This window comes from Cottoperca gobio, chromosome 6 (assembly GCF_900634415.1).
Source record: "Cottoperca gobio chromosome 6, fCotGob3.1, whole genome shotgun sequence".
NCBI classification, from domain to species: Eukaryota; Metazoa; Chordata; class Actinopteri; order Perciformes; family Bovichtidae; genus Cottoperca; species Cottoperca gobio.
The window spans coordinates 1,700,207-1,714,683 of record NC_041360.1 but is presented as its reverse complement, the minus strand read 5'-3'; the positions used below and the strand labels follow the sequence as shown (position 1 = coordinate 1,714,683).

At 41.0% G+C, this 14,477-nt stretch overlaps 1 protein-coding gene across 4 annotated transcripts; it reads left to right on the top strand.

Moving 5' to 3' along the window:
- The first annotated feature begins 4,310 nt into the window (after positions 1 to 4,310).
- chst6 (carbohydrate sulfotransferase 6) lies at positions 4,311 to 13,824 on the top strand. Of its 4 annotated transcripts, none has more exons than XM_029433996.1 (3): positions 4,311 to 4,514; positions 4,618 to 4,692; positions 9,869 to 13,824. In XM_029433996.1, exon 3 carries the CDS (start codon positions 9,959 to 9,961, stop codon positions 11,153 to 11,155), a length of 1,197 nt encoding a protein of 398 aa, XP_029289856.1. In that variant the 5' UTR covers positions 4,311 to 4,514; positions 4,618 to 4,692; positions 9,869 to 9,958; the 3' UTR covers positions 11,156 to 13,824. The 4 variants fall into 4 exon arrangements, with proteins under 4 accessions (XP_029289856.1, XP_029289854.1, XP_029289855.1 ...); XM_029433994.1 differs by having other exon boundaries at positions 4,618 to 4,727; XM_029433995.1 differs by having other exon boundaries at positions 4,618 to 4,757.
- The last annotated feature ends 653 nt before the right edge of the window (positions 13,825 to 14,477 follow it).

Sequence of the window (14,477 nt, the reverse complement as noted above, 5' to 3'; positions counted from 1 at the left end):
CAAAAAGGGACATTGGAATATTCCTTTAAGGTACAGTGTGTAAGATATGCCAGAATTTAAAGTTTAGACATAATAAACTAATATTATCAACAGAGTGTGAAGAGGTAACAGTGTTGTTATGTCAGATGTCTCTGTGTTGTGCTGCAGAGATGTCTACTGACGTTAGCATGCTATCAGCTAGCTGCACTCCGTCCAGTCTAGGATGAATAGTGAGTCAGTGTAGCTCCAGTCTGCCCTCAGTACAGAGGGAGAAGAAGTACAGCTGCCTGACTCAGCAGACTCAGGGTCAACATTAAATCTATGACCCCTGCACACTTTGATAGTTTGTTTTGATTGAATCCGAAGTGGCAGAAACGAGAAAACGACTCGCACCCTCGCTTCGTCCTCACCGTCTGCGGGAGGCTGCTCTGCCACGAGTAGAGTGTACGGCAGCTGGGAGACGGACAGATCTTCCATTAGCAGATAGCACTGCTTTAGCCGACTCCCCGCCGGATCGTAAAAACATTTTGCTGGTGCAGTAGTTACACAGGTTAGACACAGCGCTCCATCAGCCCGCTGTGACTCCCGGTGCTGGGATTTTCATCTGCCGAATCCAACAAGCTCCGCTGGAAGCAGTAGCCTACAATGTCGGTGCGGAGGACGAAACAAAAACTGTCAAAAAGAGTCGTTCCCTCGCCCGGACCCAAACGGTAAATATTACAGCCACGGTGTTTGGGTGGCCCATCTCTGTAATATTTACCGGCAGGAAGACAAGACGAATTTGCAGGTCGTTTTCTGCCACTTTGGATTTCGTCCAATAAACAAACAAATTTAACACGGAGCGTATAGCCCCCAGTGCCACAGTAACACAGATATCTGAGCTCCACGTGAATATTATAAGAGAGCAGAGATATTTAGACTCAGATATCAGTCTCAGTCTTCTTTGGAATGATGACCTATAAAATAAGTGTGCTGTCATTGTGGGTGTGGTAGGATAATATGCAGCACTGCAAGAGTCATGGTTTTAATTTTCCCTTTGACTCACTGTCCCAAGAGATGTTTGTTAGCATATAAGACCGTGTGTGTGTGTGTGTGTGTGTGTGTGTGTGTGTGTGTGTGTGTGTGTGTGTGTGTGTGTGTGTGTGTGTGTGTGTGTGTGGACTAGTACCATTGCATTATCTCATTTAGGCCACACCATCTGCCAGTTTTGGCTGGACCAGACAGTTTAGTAAGAGGCACATGCTGTTTGTACTTAAGTTTTCTAGAACATGAATAAGCAAAAAGCATAGAAGTAAATCCTTTTTGTGTGTTTATTTTAATATATATATGCACATATTGCAGAGGCTGTGCTAATTTATCACATAATCAGCTGATATACAGTATATTGTATGTCAGTGGTATTATATAATAATAATAATAATAATAATAAGCTTTATTTGTATAGCACCTTTCATACAAGAATTGCAGCCCAGTGCTTCACAGCAAAAACATAACAATTAGTACAAGATTAGACAGAATAAGAGCATTTACAGTACAATAATCACAGTGTTGATGTAAATGAGTCTGAAATACCATTCTAAAAATAGCAGAATTATAATAGTATAAAATAGCAGAAATTAAATGAAAATGAAAAGGCTGGAGGCAGACCGAGCCGCTCAGGAGGACGGGCTGGAAGCCGGCAGAGAGTATGGGCTGGAGGCGGGCGGAGCCGCTCTGGAAGCCGGCGGAGAGACTGGGTTGGAGGCGGGCGGAGCCGCTCAGGAGGCCGAGCTGGAAGCCGGCAGCAGGAACGGGGGTCTGCGGAGTTCCAGCAGCAGGAACTAGAGGCTGTCACGGCCTAGCAGCAGGGATGGGGGACTGGGAGCCGACCCGTTGGCGGCTGGCATTGCCAAATCGGCTCCTTAAAGGCCTGAAGGCCCTCTGAACACTCAGAGGACCTCCTAGGGCCAGGAAGTGCCCAGGAATGGGTCAGGGGCTGGAGCAGGAGGATTGGCAGGCTGCAACCTTATGATCCCCAGGTTCACCCTGTGCGGACTGGTCTGCTGAACCTCCTCGGAGCGGAGGCTAGCTTGATTCACAATTAGACTGAGCTTGAGGAGTGTTAACAAAATCCTGAAGCCACCCAGGCAAAAGGCTCTTTAGCCCAGATTTAGCAGCCACTTCTCTGTGCGCCAATCTTAAGGCAGCCTGTTTGACATCCCAACAGGAAGCTCTCCTCCGCTCCCCGTGGATACACATCAGGGTGTAGGAGAGGTCATAGAGTTCCTCCTCCATGGTAACTGCTGGGTCCATACCTGGTCGGTTTGTACTGTCACACTTCAGGACAGGGGAGGACCCAAATGCAGAATGCCAGCCAAGGTTTTAACAAAAAGAGGGCTTTATTATCAAAAGACAGCAAAATACAAAAGTACAAAAATACAAAGTAACAAAAACCAAACTGAGGAAGACACACACGGGTGTACACAGGCAGGACACGTGGAAGATACCAAGTAACATTACTGACCAACCGACAAGGAACAATGAGACAGACCAGGATATATACACACAGACACCAAACGAGGAAACACAACACAGCTGGGGAGAAAGGCAAAAACACAAGGGCATGATGAGTGGACACAGGAGGATCAAATTAACAATCACAGAGAGGGGAAAAACAAGTAAAGTAAAACAAGACAAGATACAAGGGGAAGTGAACATTTCAAAATAAAACACGAAACACGAAAAACAGATTGTGACAGTTACAGAGGATGTTTGAGTGACTATTGTTTAAATGACAGAGCACTTTTTTACCCCTTACTTTGGGTGTTTATAACTGATTCCACATCAGTGCCCTGGGGCAAAGTTTCCCCCCTACCCCCTTCACTCCTCTGTCTTCCTCCAGCAGGCATTTACTGGTGACTGAAGAGCTTTGGCTTTGGCTGTGCCTGAAGAGAGCAAAGGACTGGATATGAGTCTGGTTAATACAGGAACCAGGTGCATCCTTTTTTTCGGTGTTATGTTTTCTCTGTATGAGTCTTGTGATCAATATCTCTCCCTTCCAGTTCATTCACCAAGGCCCAGGAGAGCTAAACCCTAGTCCATTCTACTCAATTCTTACAACTACATCTTCTACTGAAGGATGAGACCACAAGAGAGCGCTGGGGAGAGGGGCACAGCCATAGACTGTATAAAAAATGCCTTTTATGGATCATCATGTGTTTTGTATGTAAAATCGTATTGTAGTACCAAGTAACTATAGTAGCCCAATTAATTTGGTAAAATAAAAGTACAATATATACCTCTAAAAGTAAAGTGACATAAGATTAATGGTCCTGCTGGACACCGGGAAGCCTTTTTGACATTTTCCTGGATTCATCCAAACTTTCTCTTTTTCAACACAACATCATTCTCTGTCAAATGTTGTATTTGTACTATGTTGTTTATCCTGTACACACGACATCTATTACAGTCTGTCCGTCCTGGGAGAGGGATCCCTCCTCAGTTGCTCTCCCTGAGGTTTCTTCCATTTTTCCCCCTTTAATTTTGGGGTTTCTTTTAGGGAGTTTTTCCTTGTGTGATGCGAGGGTCTAAGGACAGAGGGTGTCGTAACCTGTACAGTCTGTAAAGCACACTGAGACAAATGTATAATTTGTGATATTGGGCTATACAAATAAATTTGATTTGATTTGATTTGATTACAATTGGGCTACATACAGCAACTGTTTTGTCATCTGATAAATTAAATCTCTGATCAATAGTGGCTCAAAGCAATTAACTTCTTCGTAATACTAGAGACTGTCTGCTTTTATTAGTTTGACCTTATTTAATTTGGAACAAGTATTCATAGCCATAATTATATGCAGTATTTTGAGTTTTGGAATCATGTAAATGATGGTCCTGAGACAAAAATATTTATTATGTGCTATTTTGAACATTGCAGCCTACATTTCCATGCTCAAATATTAGAGCATTAAGGTTTTCTTGTGAACATGTGAACATATTTATCAGATTTAAATTATATGTAAACTAACATCAAATGAATAATCTTGGACAGAGACATTTAGCCTCCGACATGCGGCATCACTGTATCATGTGTCGGAGACAGCCGTGGGATAAGGTGGAAACTTTTTCATTGATTGATGTAGCTTACCGTTACTATTGCAATTAACACAGTAATGTAGTAAAGTACTATGTGTTTAGGAGAGTCTGGTAAATGTTTAGTGGTTTAGTGGATGTAACAAATGCCCACAGGTTATCTGTTCCTGTAATGCTGCTGTGATAGTTACTGGGCCAGGTCCCGCCCGCTCCACCACTCCCACCTACCACCACCCTCCTCTTTCTCTGAACACCAGCCCCCGGCCAGCCCACTGCCAGTCAGTCCAGCAGAGCCACTGGCCACGTCTCAAAACACCGCTTTGTACACAACTGGGCAGTGGAAGTAGCCGAGCAGCTGCTGTCCGAGGACAGAGAGGAGGAGACGACCGGAGGGTGTCGGGACAGAGATCACTGCGCACCGGCTCCGTCGCCAGGCAGCACGACCGAAAACAAAGCTAAAGGTAAGATATTTCTGCTAAATGTGGGTTAAAGAAATTGAAAAAACTACCCCTCCTCCTCTTACACCAGGACCGTTTTTTTTGTTCACTTTGGCAATTCATGTAGTTTCCATGGGACCGGTGGGAGGAAGCTCGCGGACGCACTTTTTCAGGACAAACCATCAATAGATTCGGTCTTCTGGTACAAAACAAATTAGACACGTGCGGAAACTAACGGTTTGTTGGTGGCTAACTGCATACGGAAACGTAACTATACTTGAACCAAACTTCGAGTTTATACAACGGACGGAGGGGGCTCCATAACACCCCCATTTAGTCCGGGTCTGTACAACTAGCAGTGGGGCCAGAGATGTATATTAAAGAACTGGGGTAATTCTAATAATACAAATAATAACTCCACATTTGCTGGAGACCTCTCTCTCAATCAACCACAAGTAGGATAATGTGGGGTATCCCAGTTTGAGGCTCAGTGAGTTAACCTATAATAACCCAGGAAAGGACGGTAATGAGGTAATGTGTACTAGTCTGTATGGTTGGGCAATATGGTTGAATGTAGTGATTGCAATCAGACAAAACTCATGTTAAAACACAAACTAATTAGACTACTTGGCCTATTTGATCAGAATGATCCACTTTGACTGCACAAGTAAGGTAGAATAATAACACAGCGTGATCATGTCATTAATGATTCCTATACTGAACACTCACCGACCAACAGTACAGTCCAGCCCTAATGGCGCATAAAACCTTTTTGCATTTACATGAATCATTAATTTAAGTGATACCAAACACATTTGTTTTGTCAAAAAGCTGTTTGTATCATTGAAATGTTTGCATAGCGTTAAGCACAATTAATTGAAGGTAGTCTTCAACAAAAAGAGTTGACAAAGAGGGAAGCTGTTTGAGGTTGTTGTAGAAGACTGCCTGGTTCTATAATGTATCTCTGAACACTGTGATCTTTCCACTGATACTAATGGCTGTTCTATGCAGCTGAATGACACCCTGAAAAAGCCGTGAGAAGCTTGTTGGGTAATTGTTCATTCATTTAGACAGCTGAGCACAACAGACAACTTTTCACAGCATGGTTTTGGGTAACTGCATTCTCAGAAATAATCAGAACAACAAAAGCTTTTCAGCTTGTGCAATGCCTTATACAGGTGCAATACAGTATACTTTCTTGCAGGTCAATTTGTGTAACCCTTTATACCTTCAAGAAATATATCTTTCTTTTAGTTTTTATTCAGTGAAACAAGACAATAAATAACTTAACACTGGGTGACATGACAGGATTAACACTACAGGGAACAACATGCATTGAGTACAGTGTAAGAGAAAAAGCAATAGTTTGATCCTAGGATGTGTGTGTGTGTCAGGCAATCTGTTGTGGAGGATGCTTGTGTGTGGAAGTGTGTGTATGTGTTGAAGCAACAGGGGGGAAAATAGTATACATACATACACATATTCATATTCAAAATAAAATAAAAGAACATATAAAAACCGCAATAATGTCAATCATATTAACATTAGTAGAAATTATAGTAACAGTAGTAATACTACTACTAATAATAATTAGAATAATGATAAACAAACAAACAAACATGGTAACACTGACAATAATGAATGATAACTGTAATAATGAGGCACAAATGTTTTTTAATCAAAATGAATCAATTAGTGAATATTAATAGCAATGGTAGAAGTGAGCACTGGTACTGTTTTAATAATAATAGGAAACCAAAAACTAACTCAACTATAGAAGATATATAAATAAATAAGACAACAAGCAAGTTGCAGTACAGTAGCAATACTCTTTTTTGTAAAGGGAAAAGGCAGCAGTAATAATAATAATAGAAATCTAATTTAGATTTAAAAAAGCATGTTGATATTAGCTGAAGTACTTGTAATAACAAGGAGGCCAGAAGTAAGTAAATAAATAATAATGATAATGATAGTAATAATACAATAATAATAAAAAATATCAATGGTAAAGGTGAACTGCAGCTCGTCATGATAATAGAAACAATCCTCTGTGACGTGTGAATCTGTGAAGCAGTTGTGGTTATTGTGGCCATGGGTGAGGTGGAAAGGATTGTGATCCAGTGGATGACTAATTCTACAAAACCAAATTTGTGAAGAGTACTGATTAAAACTATCCAACTGACTTTGTCAAAGGCTTTTTCGGCATCAAGTTTTACAATTATATATTTAGTTTGTTGTGATTAATCCGTCCCATCCGGGTGATTTGTAATTTGACATTTGATTTAAGGCTTTATTGAGTTCTTCTGGGGTGAGCTATCTAAGCCCTCAGATATGTCTTTGGATGGTGTGGACAGGTCCACATTGTTTAGGAAGGAATATATTTCTGATGGGATAGGTTAATAACTAGAGGAGTATAAATGACTATAATGCTTTGAAAAGTTAGATTTATTTCCTGTGTATCCCGGACTGTTTGACCTTTGGAGTTGATTATTGATGAAATAATAGTGTTGTGTTGATTTGATAAACATTTCCCTGTTTTGTTTCTATATTGAACGTTGTTGTTGGATTAGAAATTGTCTTTATTTGTGTGTATGATGTTGTCCATATTTATGTTCCATGGGATTATTGGATTGAAGGTTTGTAAAATGTCTAATCTGTTGTTCTAGACTATTCTAGTTTTTGTTGCTGTGTTTTTCGTATGATGAATATGATATGATGTTTTCCTACTCTTTCCAACACTTACTTTTAGTTTGAATATATTATTGTATTTTTCAAAGTTCAAGATCAAAACTTGAACTTTCAGTTCGATTTTTTTTCAAATTATCAAAACCTTTGGCCCAAATTTAGTTCAATATTGTTCCCACATCCAACCAGTGCTAGTGCAGAAAAGGCCCGATCGGACGCGGATCGGAAGTATTGGACTTGTTGTTTCGCCCTTTGCCATGAGTACCCTCCCGCAAGTATTGCATTTCACAGTTGCATTGTTGACGTGAAATGTATTCACACTTTTGGAACGTTGAAGTTAAGGTGGGGTGCCATGTTGTTTGTGATTATATTTTGGGCTTTTGTGCCTTTAATGATAGTGTAGGTGAAGATTGGGAAAGGGGGAGAGAGGGGGGATGACATGCAGCAGAGGTCCACGGGTCGGATCTGAACCCCGGGCCGCTGCAGCCAGGACTCAACTTCGCATATGGCTCGCACATCAGTGACAGAGACAGGGTTTATTCTGTGCAGCACATTCACTCTGCCACCCTAACTGTTTTTAATTACCGATTAATTGGGGATGCAATTTAAATTGACACAGGAAGAAATATGATACATACAGATTTCAGTTAAAAGAAACCAGAAAAACACGATTGTTGTAATCCCTTTGTCTAGCCATGATGTGAGATGCTGTACAGAGACTGTAATTAGGTTAACTACACTGTGTTGTGCCATCAAGGATATTTGTATATCTCTCCAAAGAAGGGACAAGCCTTATGATCCAATAAATGCTCCAATGAGACCTTTGATAAAATACATAATGTTCATTATCAAAATCAGAGTGGAGGCTACAAACACCCATCTTTGTTTCCCAAAATATTAAAGCGATTTGGTATAAATACAACAAGTGTCAAAGGGATGCTAGTTATAGGATGATTATTGTTCATATTGATGGTTGTTTGACCTCAGTGACTGTATGAACAAAGGGGGGATTACAGGCTTCCAGTGTATTCCCGTAAAGTTGCCAACGTATTTGGTTTGGAGATGAGACAATCTGATAAGATGAAACTTTTAGCATACTATTACAATATAGATATATCTAGATATATATATATATATAGAACTGAGACTGAATGATAGGGAGAGAGAGAAGTGAAGAGAGAGGATGGATCTGTCATGCTGTCTGCTGTTTGCTTTTGTATCCTGAGGTTCTGGAGGTGAGGAGCTCGTGTCAGGGCTTGTTCAATAAGCACAGCATATTATGGTACGCTTGCATGGATCACCTCAGGCAGCAGTGATCTTGATCTCCCACTGGAAACTTTGAAGGACAGTCCCAACACTGTGTCTGCTTCTTCTTTTTGCTCTTGTTTCTTTTTACTGTTTGTTGAATGAATTCATTTAGAGGCCGGGATAGACCACTGAGTAGATGTGGTGGCTGTCCCTGCCTTTTATCTAACTAACCCTTCAAACTATTTCTGTTTAACTGGAGAGTTGTACCTGAGGCTTTTCCTCTCTGAAACCCTTTGGAGAAACGCTCGTACCTGTGTTGTTTTTTTGTGAAACGCTTTGTCAGAAATTTCAAGTTCTAACTTTAAAGAAAAAAACATTTAAAGTAAAGCCATAATATATTATTAATGCACACTGAATATGGAAACACATTTTTATTTTACTGTAAATACTTTTCCATGTGTCCCTCCTTTGACACATACTTAGTTGCATCTACACATGTGGCACATGTGTAGGGAGAGTCTTTTGGTTCACTTTATGTTCCCTTAAATCTTCTGGCTCTCCATCTTTAAAGTATTCACATCATAAACTGAGGTGATAAACCGTCACGTCAGCATAATTTACAGTACATTCAATCACACGGCAGGGGAGAGAGAAAAGTTGAAGTTCATGCTACAGACTTTTACAGGAAGGTTTTCAACTAATACACAAGAGTACACAAAGAGATTTGTTCCCAAAATGAAATATCCGGAATATGGAGTATACACAATCTAAAGGTTTTTACTTCATATTGCCACATGGACCAGAGCTTCAGGAAACCACTTCTGATTAGTTACTGATTAGTCCTTTACTCAGTTCCACTCTGGTGTTTCCGGTTTGTTATTGAAAACTTTAGTTACCCTTTAGGTGATACAAGTTTTTTTAACTCTCTCTCTCTCTCTCTCTCTCTCTCTCTCTCTCTCTCTCTGTCGCTCTCTGTCTCTGTCTCTCTCTGTCTCTCTCTGTCTCTCTGTCTCTCTCTGTCTCTGTCTCTCTCTCTCTGTCGCTCTCTGTCTCTCTTTCTCTGTCTCTGTCTCTCTCTCTCTCTCTCTGTCGCTCTCTGTCTCTCTCTCTCTCTCTCTCTTTCTCTCTCTCTCTCTCTCTCTTTCTCTCTCTCTCTCTCTCTCTCTGTCGCTCTCTGTCTCTCTCTGTCTCTGTCTCTCTCTCTCTCTCTCTCTCTCTCTGTCGCTCTCTGTCTCTCTTTCTCTGTCTCTCTGTCTCTGTCTCTGTCTCTGTCTCTCTCTCTTTCTCTCTCTCTCTCTCTCTCTTCTCTCTCTCTCTCTCTCTCTCTCTCTCTCTCTCTCTCTCTCTGTCGCTCTCTGTCTCTCTTTCTCTGTCTCTCGCTCTCTGTCTCTCTGTCTTTCTCTCTCTGTCTCTTTCTTCACCATCTGCCCTGTCTATTTCTGCAGCTGAGGCAACACAGCTCCACAGAGGACGAAAAAGAAAAAGATCAACATTCAGCACGAGAGACCAGAGACTGACAGTGATCCTCAGCCATCATGCCCCGCTGCAGAGTGAACCTCAGCACCATGATTTTCCTGGTGATCCTGCAGGGGGCAGCAGTGGTGCTGTTCTGCGGCTGGTACGTCCAGCTCAGCCCCTGCGGCTCTGCCCCCTCCAATGGCAAAGTTCACGTTCTGCTGCTGTCATCGTGGCGATCAGGCTCGTCCTTCGTGGGTCAGGTGTTCAGTCAGCACCCATCTGTCTTCTATCTTATGGAGCCAGCTTGGCATGTGTGGACCAAACTGCAGAAATCTGGTGCGCGGGCACTCCGCATGTCTGTGAGGGATCTATTACGGAGTGTATTCCAGTGCGACTTGTCTGTGATGGAGGCCTACCTGCCAGAGCACCACAATGTGTCCTCCTTGTTTATGTGGAGTCACAGTAGAGCCCTGTGCTCACCACCGGCCTGTGCTCTCACGCCACGCAACCAGTTAAGCAACCAGACTCTGTGCTTCCAGAAGTGTGATGCTATGGGCCTGCAGGGGGTGGAGGAGGCCTGTGGCACTTACAGTCACGTGGTACTAAAAGAGGTGAGAATCTTTGAACTAGAATCCCTCTACCCGCTCCTGCAGGATCCAAGCCTAGATCTCCGCATCATCCACCTGGTCCGAGACCCTCGAGCTGTGGTGCGGTCCAGAGAGGATTCGGCCAAAGCCTTCGTGAGTGATAACACTGTCGTCTTGGAGCAGAGAAGCATCCCAGCAGCAGAAGTGCAGTATCAAGCCATGCAGGAGATCTGTCGTAGCCATGTGCGCATCAATGAGAGGGCCATCCTAAAGCCCCCTGCATTTCTAAAAGGCCGCTACAAAATGGTCCGCTATGAGGATGTGGCAAGCAACCCACTTGGGGAGATAACGGCCATGTATGACTTTGTTGGCCTGGAGATGACAACACAGTTGGAAGAATGGATCTACAGGGTGACTCACGGAAAAGGCAAAGGCTCCAAGAAAGAGGCCTTCAAAATCACATCAAGAAATGCTGCTGATGTCTCCCAGGCTTGGCGTACCATGCTGCCCCACAACAAGGTCAAACGTATCCAGGAAGTGTGTAAAGGGGCCATGTCATTGCTCGGGTACAGGACGGTTAACAGTGAAAAAGAGCAGAAGAGACTTGACATAGATCTACTAGTGCCACAGGAACCGTATCAGTTCAGCTGGTTGCCATCTAAAACTGAGCACCCTAGTAATGCTTAAAAGGACATTCTAGTATTTGAATGACAAAGACACCTAAGAGACTACATTGGACTGAAGTCATGTACTGAGGGAACTCTGGTCCGAGGTTAAAGCATAGAATCGTGGCGAATACACACCTCACACTGTCAGTGGAGTAAAATAATTAAATGTGAAATGACAGCACCTCAATATTGTATGACAGTACATCTTGTACCGAGACAGACAAATACTGTATCCCACACATTTAAAAAATAAACTGGAAAACACATTCACCTAGACCCTTTTTACACCTGGCAGTAACATGCGTCAGATCAGATCACAAGTGGACAGTTCTGAATACTAATGTAAACGAGCACCAAGACGCGATGTGATCTGATTATTCAACCACTTGCCGAGGTGGTCGGGGATACATTTGACCACATATATTGTGTAGTATAAACGCTAAAGAGTCCTGATGACATATCATGAAAATATGTCATCAAAGCTGCAGCTTTCGTTTTGTTCTTCCCTTTTCCTCATCTCTAGTTGGTTCTCAAATTGCTTATGAAGGTAATAAAATAATAACACGGAGGCTCCGTAGTCTTAACCAAAGCCACAAACTCTTTATTGCTCCCACATTGTCAACAGCAGCTGCAGCGCATTACAGCCTCACTTCTTGCGTTCTGGCCTTTCGCAATAAAAGCCCTAGACGTATACACTGCATCACTGCTTACCAGGAGGAATTCACTCAGATCATTTAGCTAAGAGGTAACAAAATATCTTACCATGCCATTAAACAACTTGGGTTGGCACAACACAGTCCTTACAATTCTGTTCAAAGGATTTTGTGATTGTGTTACAATGTATTTGTGAACCAGACACAATATTAATTTGCATGCCATGACAGATACATGGTCTGGACAAAAACAAAGGGGCTGTATTTCTTTTAAGCCAGCACTCTTAAGTAGCTTTCCACTTTGCATCGGAGCCTGAGTTTTACACAATGCAAGCATTCTGGTGGTGACAGGCAGAGCATATTTAGCAGTGCAGACTCCCTGCCAGTTCTGCTGCTGCCATCGGTCAGTGTGTACCAGCGAACTAATGTGAACTCACTACTGCATTTGAATCCACATTGTTTGAAGCTGGGCATCATGCCATCAGTGTCACCTGATCACTCATGGGCTCTTTTTGCTTCCATTTGAAACCAAAGTGTAAAGTAGCTTACAGTTCAGTAGGAGCAGTCATACATGATAGCGGTCAATGTTCAGTTGTTTAGGAGTTATATTAAGATGTTAATGTTAACTGTCTAACTGTAAACCTGCTTTCTGGAATATCACACTTATGTTTGTTTACAGTAATTGATATTGATCATTGGTTGATTATTGATTACACTGATACAGTAAATTACTAGTGTATTGAGTAGAGTACCTTTGATAATGATTAAGGATCAAAACTTTAAGTCAATATAGATTAAATCATGTTGATTTTAATCTTCAGAGCCAAATTAAAGAGCCAAATGAACTACAGTTAGTAGTTAGTACTTAGATTCTAAAGTGCTTCCTGATAAGATAGTGAATACTCTTCTTCACAGTAGTTTCCCTTCAACATAATTGACCATTGATTTATTTTTTTAATGTGGAGCAGTGTTCTGATTTAAACTATCATCCCCTTGTACATGTTGGCAAACCTGAGCTGTGTCCCAGTTTAACATTACTGTACTGTATATTACAATATAAAGATATTTTTGCAGCATTGTACGACACAACATTGTCGGCAGTTAGTGTGAATTCACTCAAAGGGTAATACTTTATATTCAATTAGAAATGCCTACTGGGGACAGGAACCTGCTAATGTTAAGTAATAGTTCAAATTCAACATAATACACTAAGTCTACTGTGTTGAAAGGGTTATGTCTGTAAGAGTTAATAATGCTAAAGACGAGAGTCTGCTGCTGTGCTCTGTGTGTCTGCCTGAGACGTATGGAATGCATATGGAACATATGGAACTGTGTTCGCTGAGTACATTGTGTTCTCTCAGTGTGTGAAGAACAGTTGGTATGTATGAATTTCCTAGTAGACAAAGATTTATATTTTGTGCTGGTTTGTCAGGTATTCCACCCTTTGCATTAATACAAATCTGTTTAGAATACAGTGTTTAACAGCTGTGTTATGGGTATTGTTAGATAAATTAATATTGGGAGTTTTTCCTTTTTTGCTTCTTAAATCAAGCACTCATTAACACCTATGGTTCTTTTTCACACTGATTCTGGTACTGAAGAGTGATGAAATAACAAATGAATTTAGTTTCTGCTCTGTGATACTTCAGCCACGTCATACATGTGGTTGAACTGATTATGTTTTATGTGCTGACCCAGAGAACTGAAGGTTAATGTGATTTGTACTGTTTGTCATACTTTGTCATTTGTCATACTGTGGAATTAATTAAATGTTTTGGAAAACGTTGCCACCAATTTCATGAAGTGCCTGAACGGTTAACATATGTCTCTGCAATGTTAAAAATATGGAACTGTTATATTTACCCATGTCTCCCCTTTCTATTAGGTTTTAGTTTGTATGTAGTCAGTTGACAATGTCGTGCCTTTCAGAGCTGACAGACCTGCCAGTGTGTTCTTGTATTTATATGAAGATGACTTATAAAGCAGAATATATATGGTACTAATGACTGCAATAAATATTTACATGTAACTTGTTGGCCATTTGTATTCTGTTGCCTTTTTTTATGTAAGCTGGTTAGGAAGAAGATCCCAACACTTTTACAGCTGTACATGATTAAGGTTTGGGCGCCATCTGTTGGCTGAGTGTAGTTAATTGTATGAAATAGGATTTAAATATCTCCACTAAATATTTATTACTGATACAAACCAATATTGACAAAGGAAGAACCTTATGCAAACATGTTTTATATAGTAACCACAAAATTATTCCTTAGTTTTTTAGTAACTACACTCGGAGATTTCTTTGAATGTTCTACTTGACAGTAATCAACCTAGAAATATCATAATTTTTAAAAAAGACACTGTACGCCTTTTACACATATTTAACTAAGGGTAATATAATATCATGAATACACATTGTATATAAAGAAATACACACATGATAGGAGCATAATACTCAGCTGTGGAATATAAATAAGTACATTTACACACTACATATACATTCTGAGATTCAGTCAAATCGATGAGGCTCCAGCAGTCACAGTTAGCCAAATAAAGTGGTTATCTTCCAAATATATGTCTTTTTAGTAGGAATTTCCATCATTGTTTTACTACCCCTCCTCTGCAGCTCAACAAAGAAACACTGACTCAACACAATAAGGGAATTTTAAACAGATACTATCAACGCTT

Excerpts from the sequence above, each read along its gene's own strand:
- chst6 (XM_029433993.1), top strand. The coding sequence starts at position 9,959 with ATGCCCCGCTGCAGAGTGAACCTCAGCACCATGATTTTCCTGGTGATC.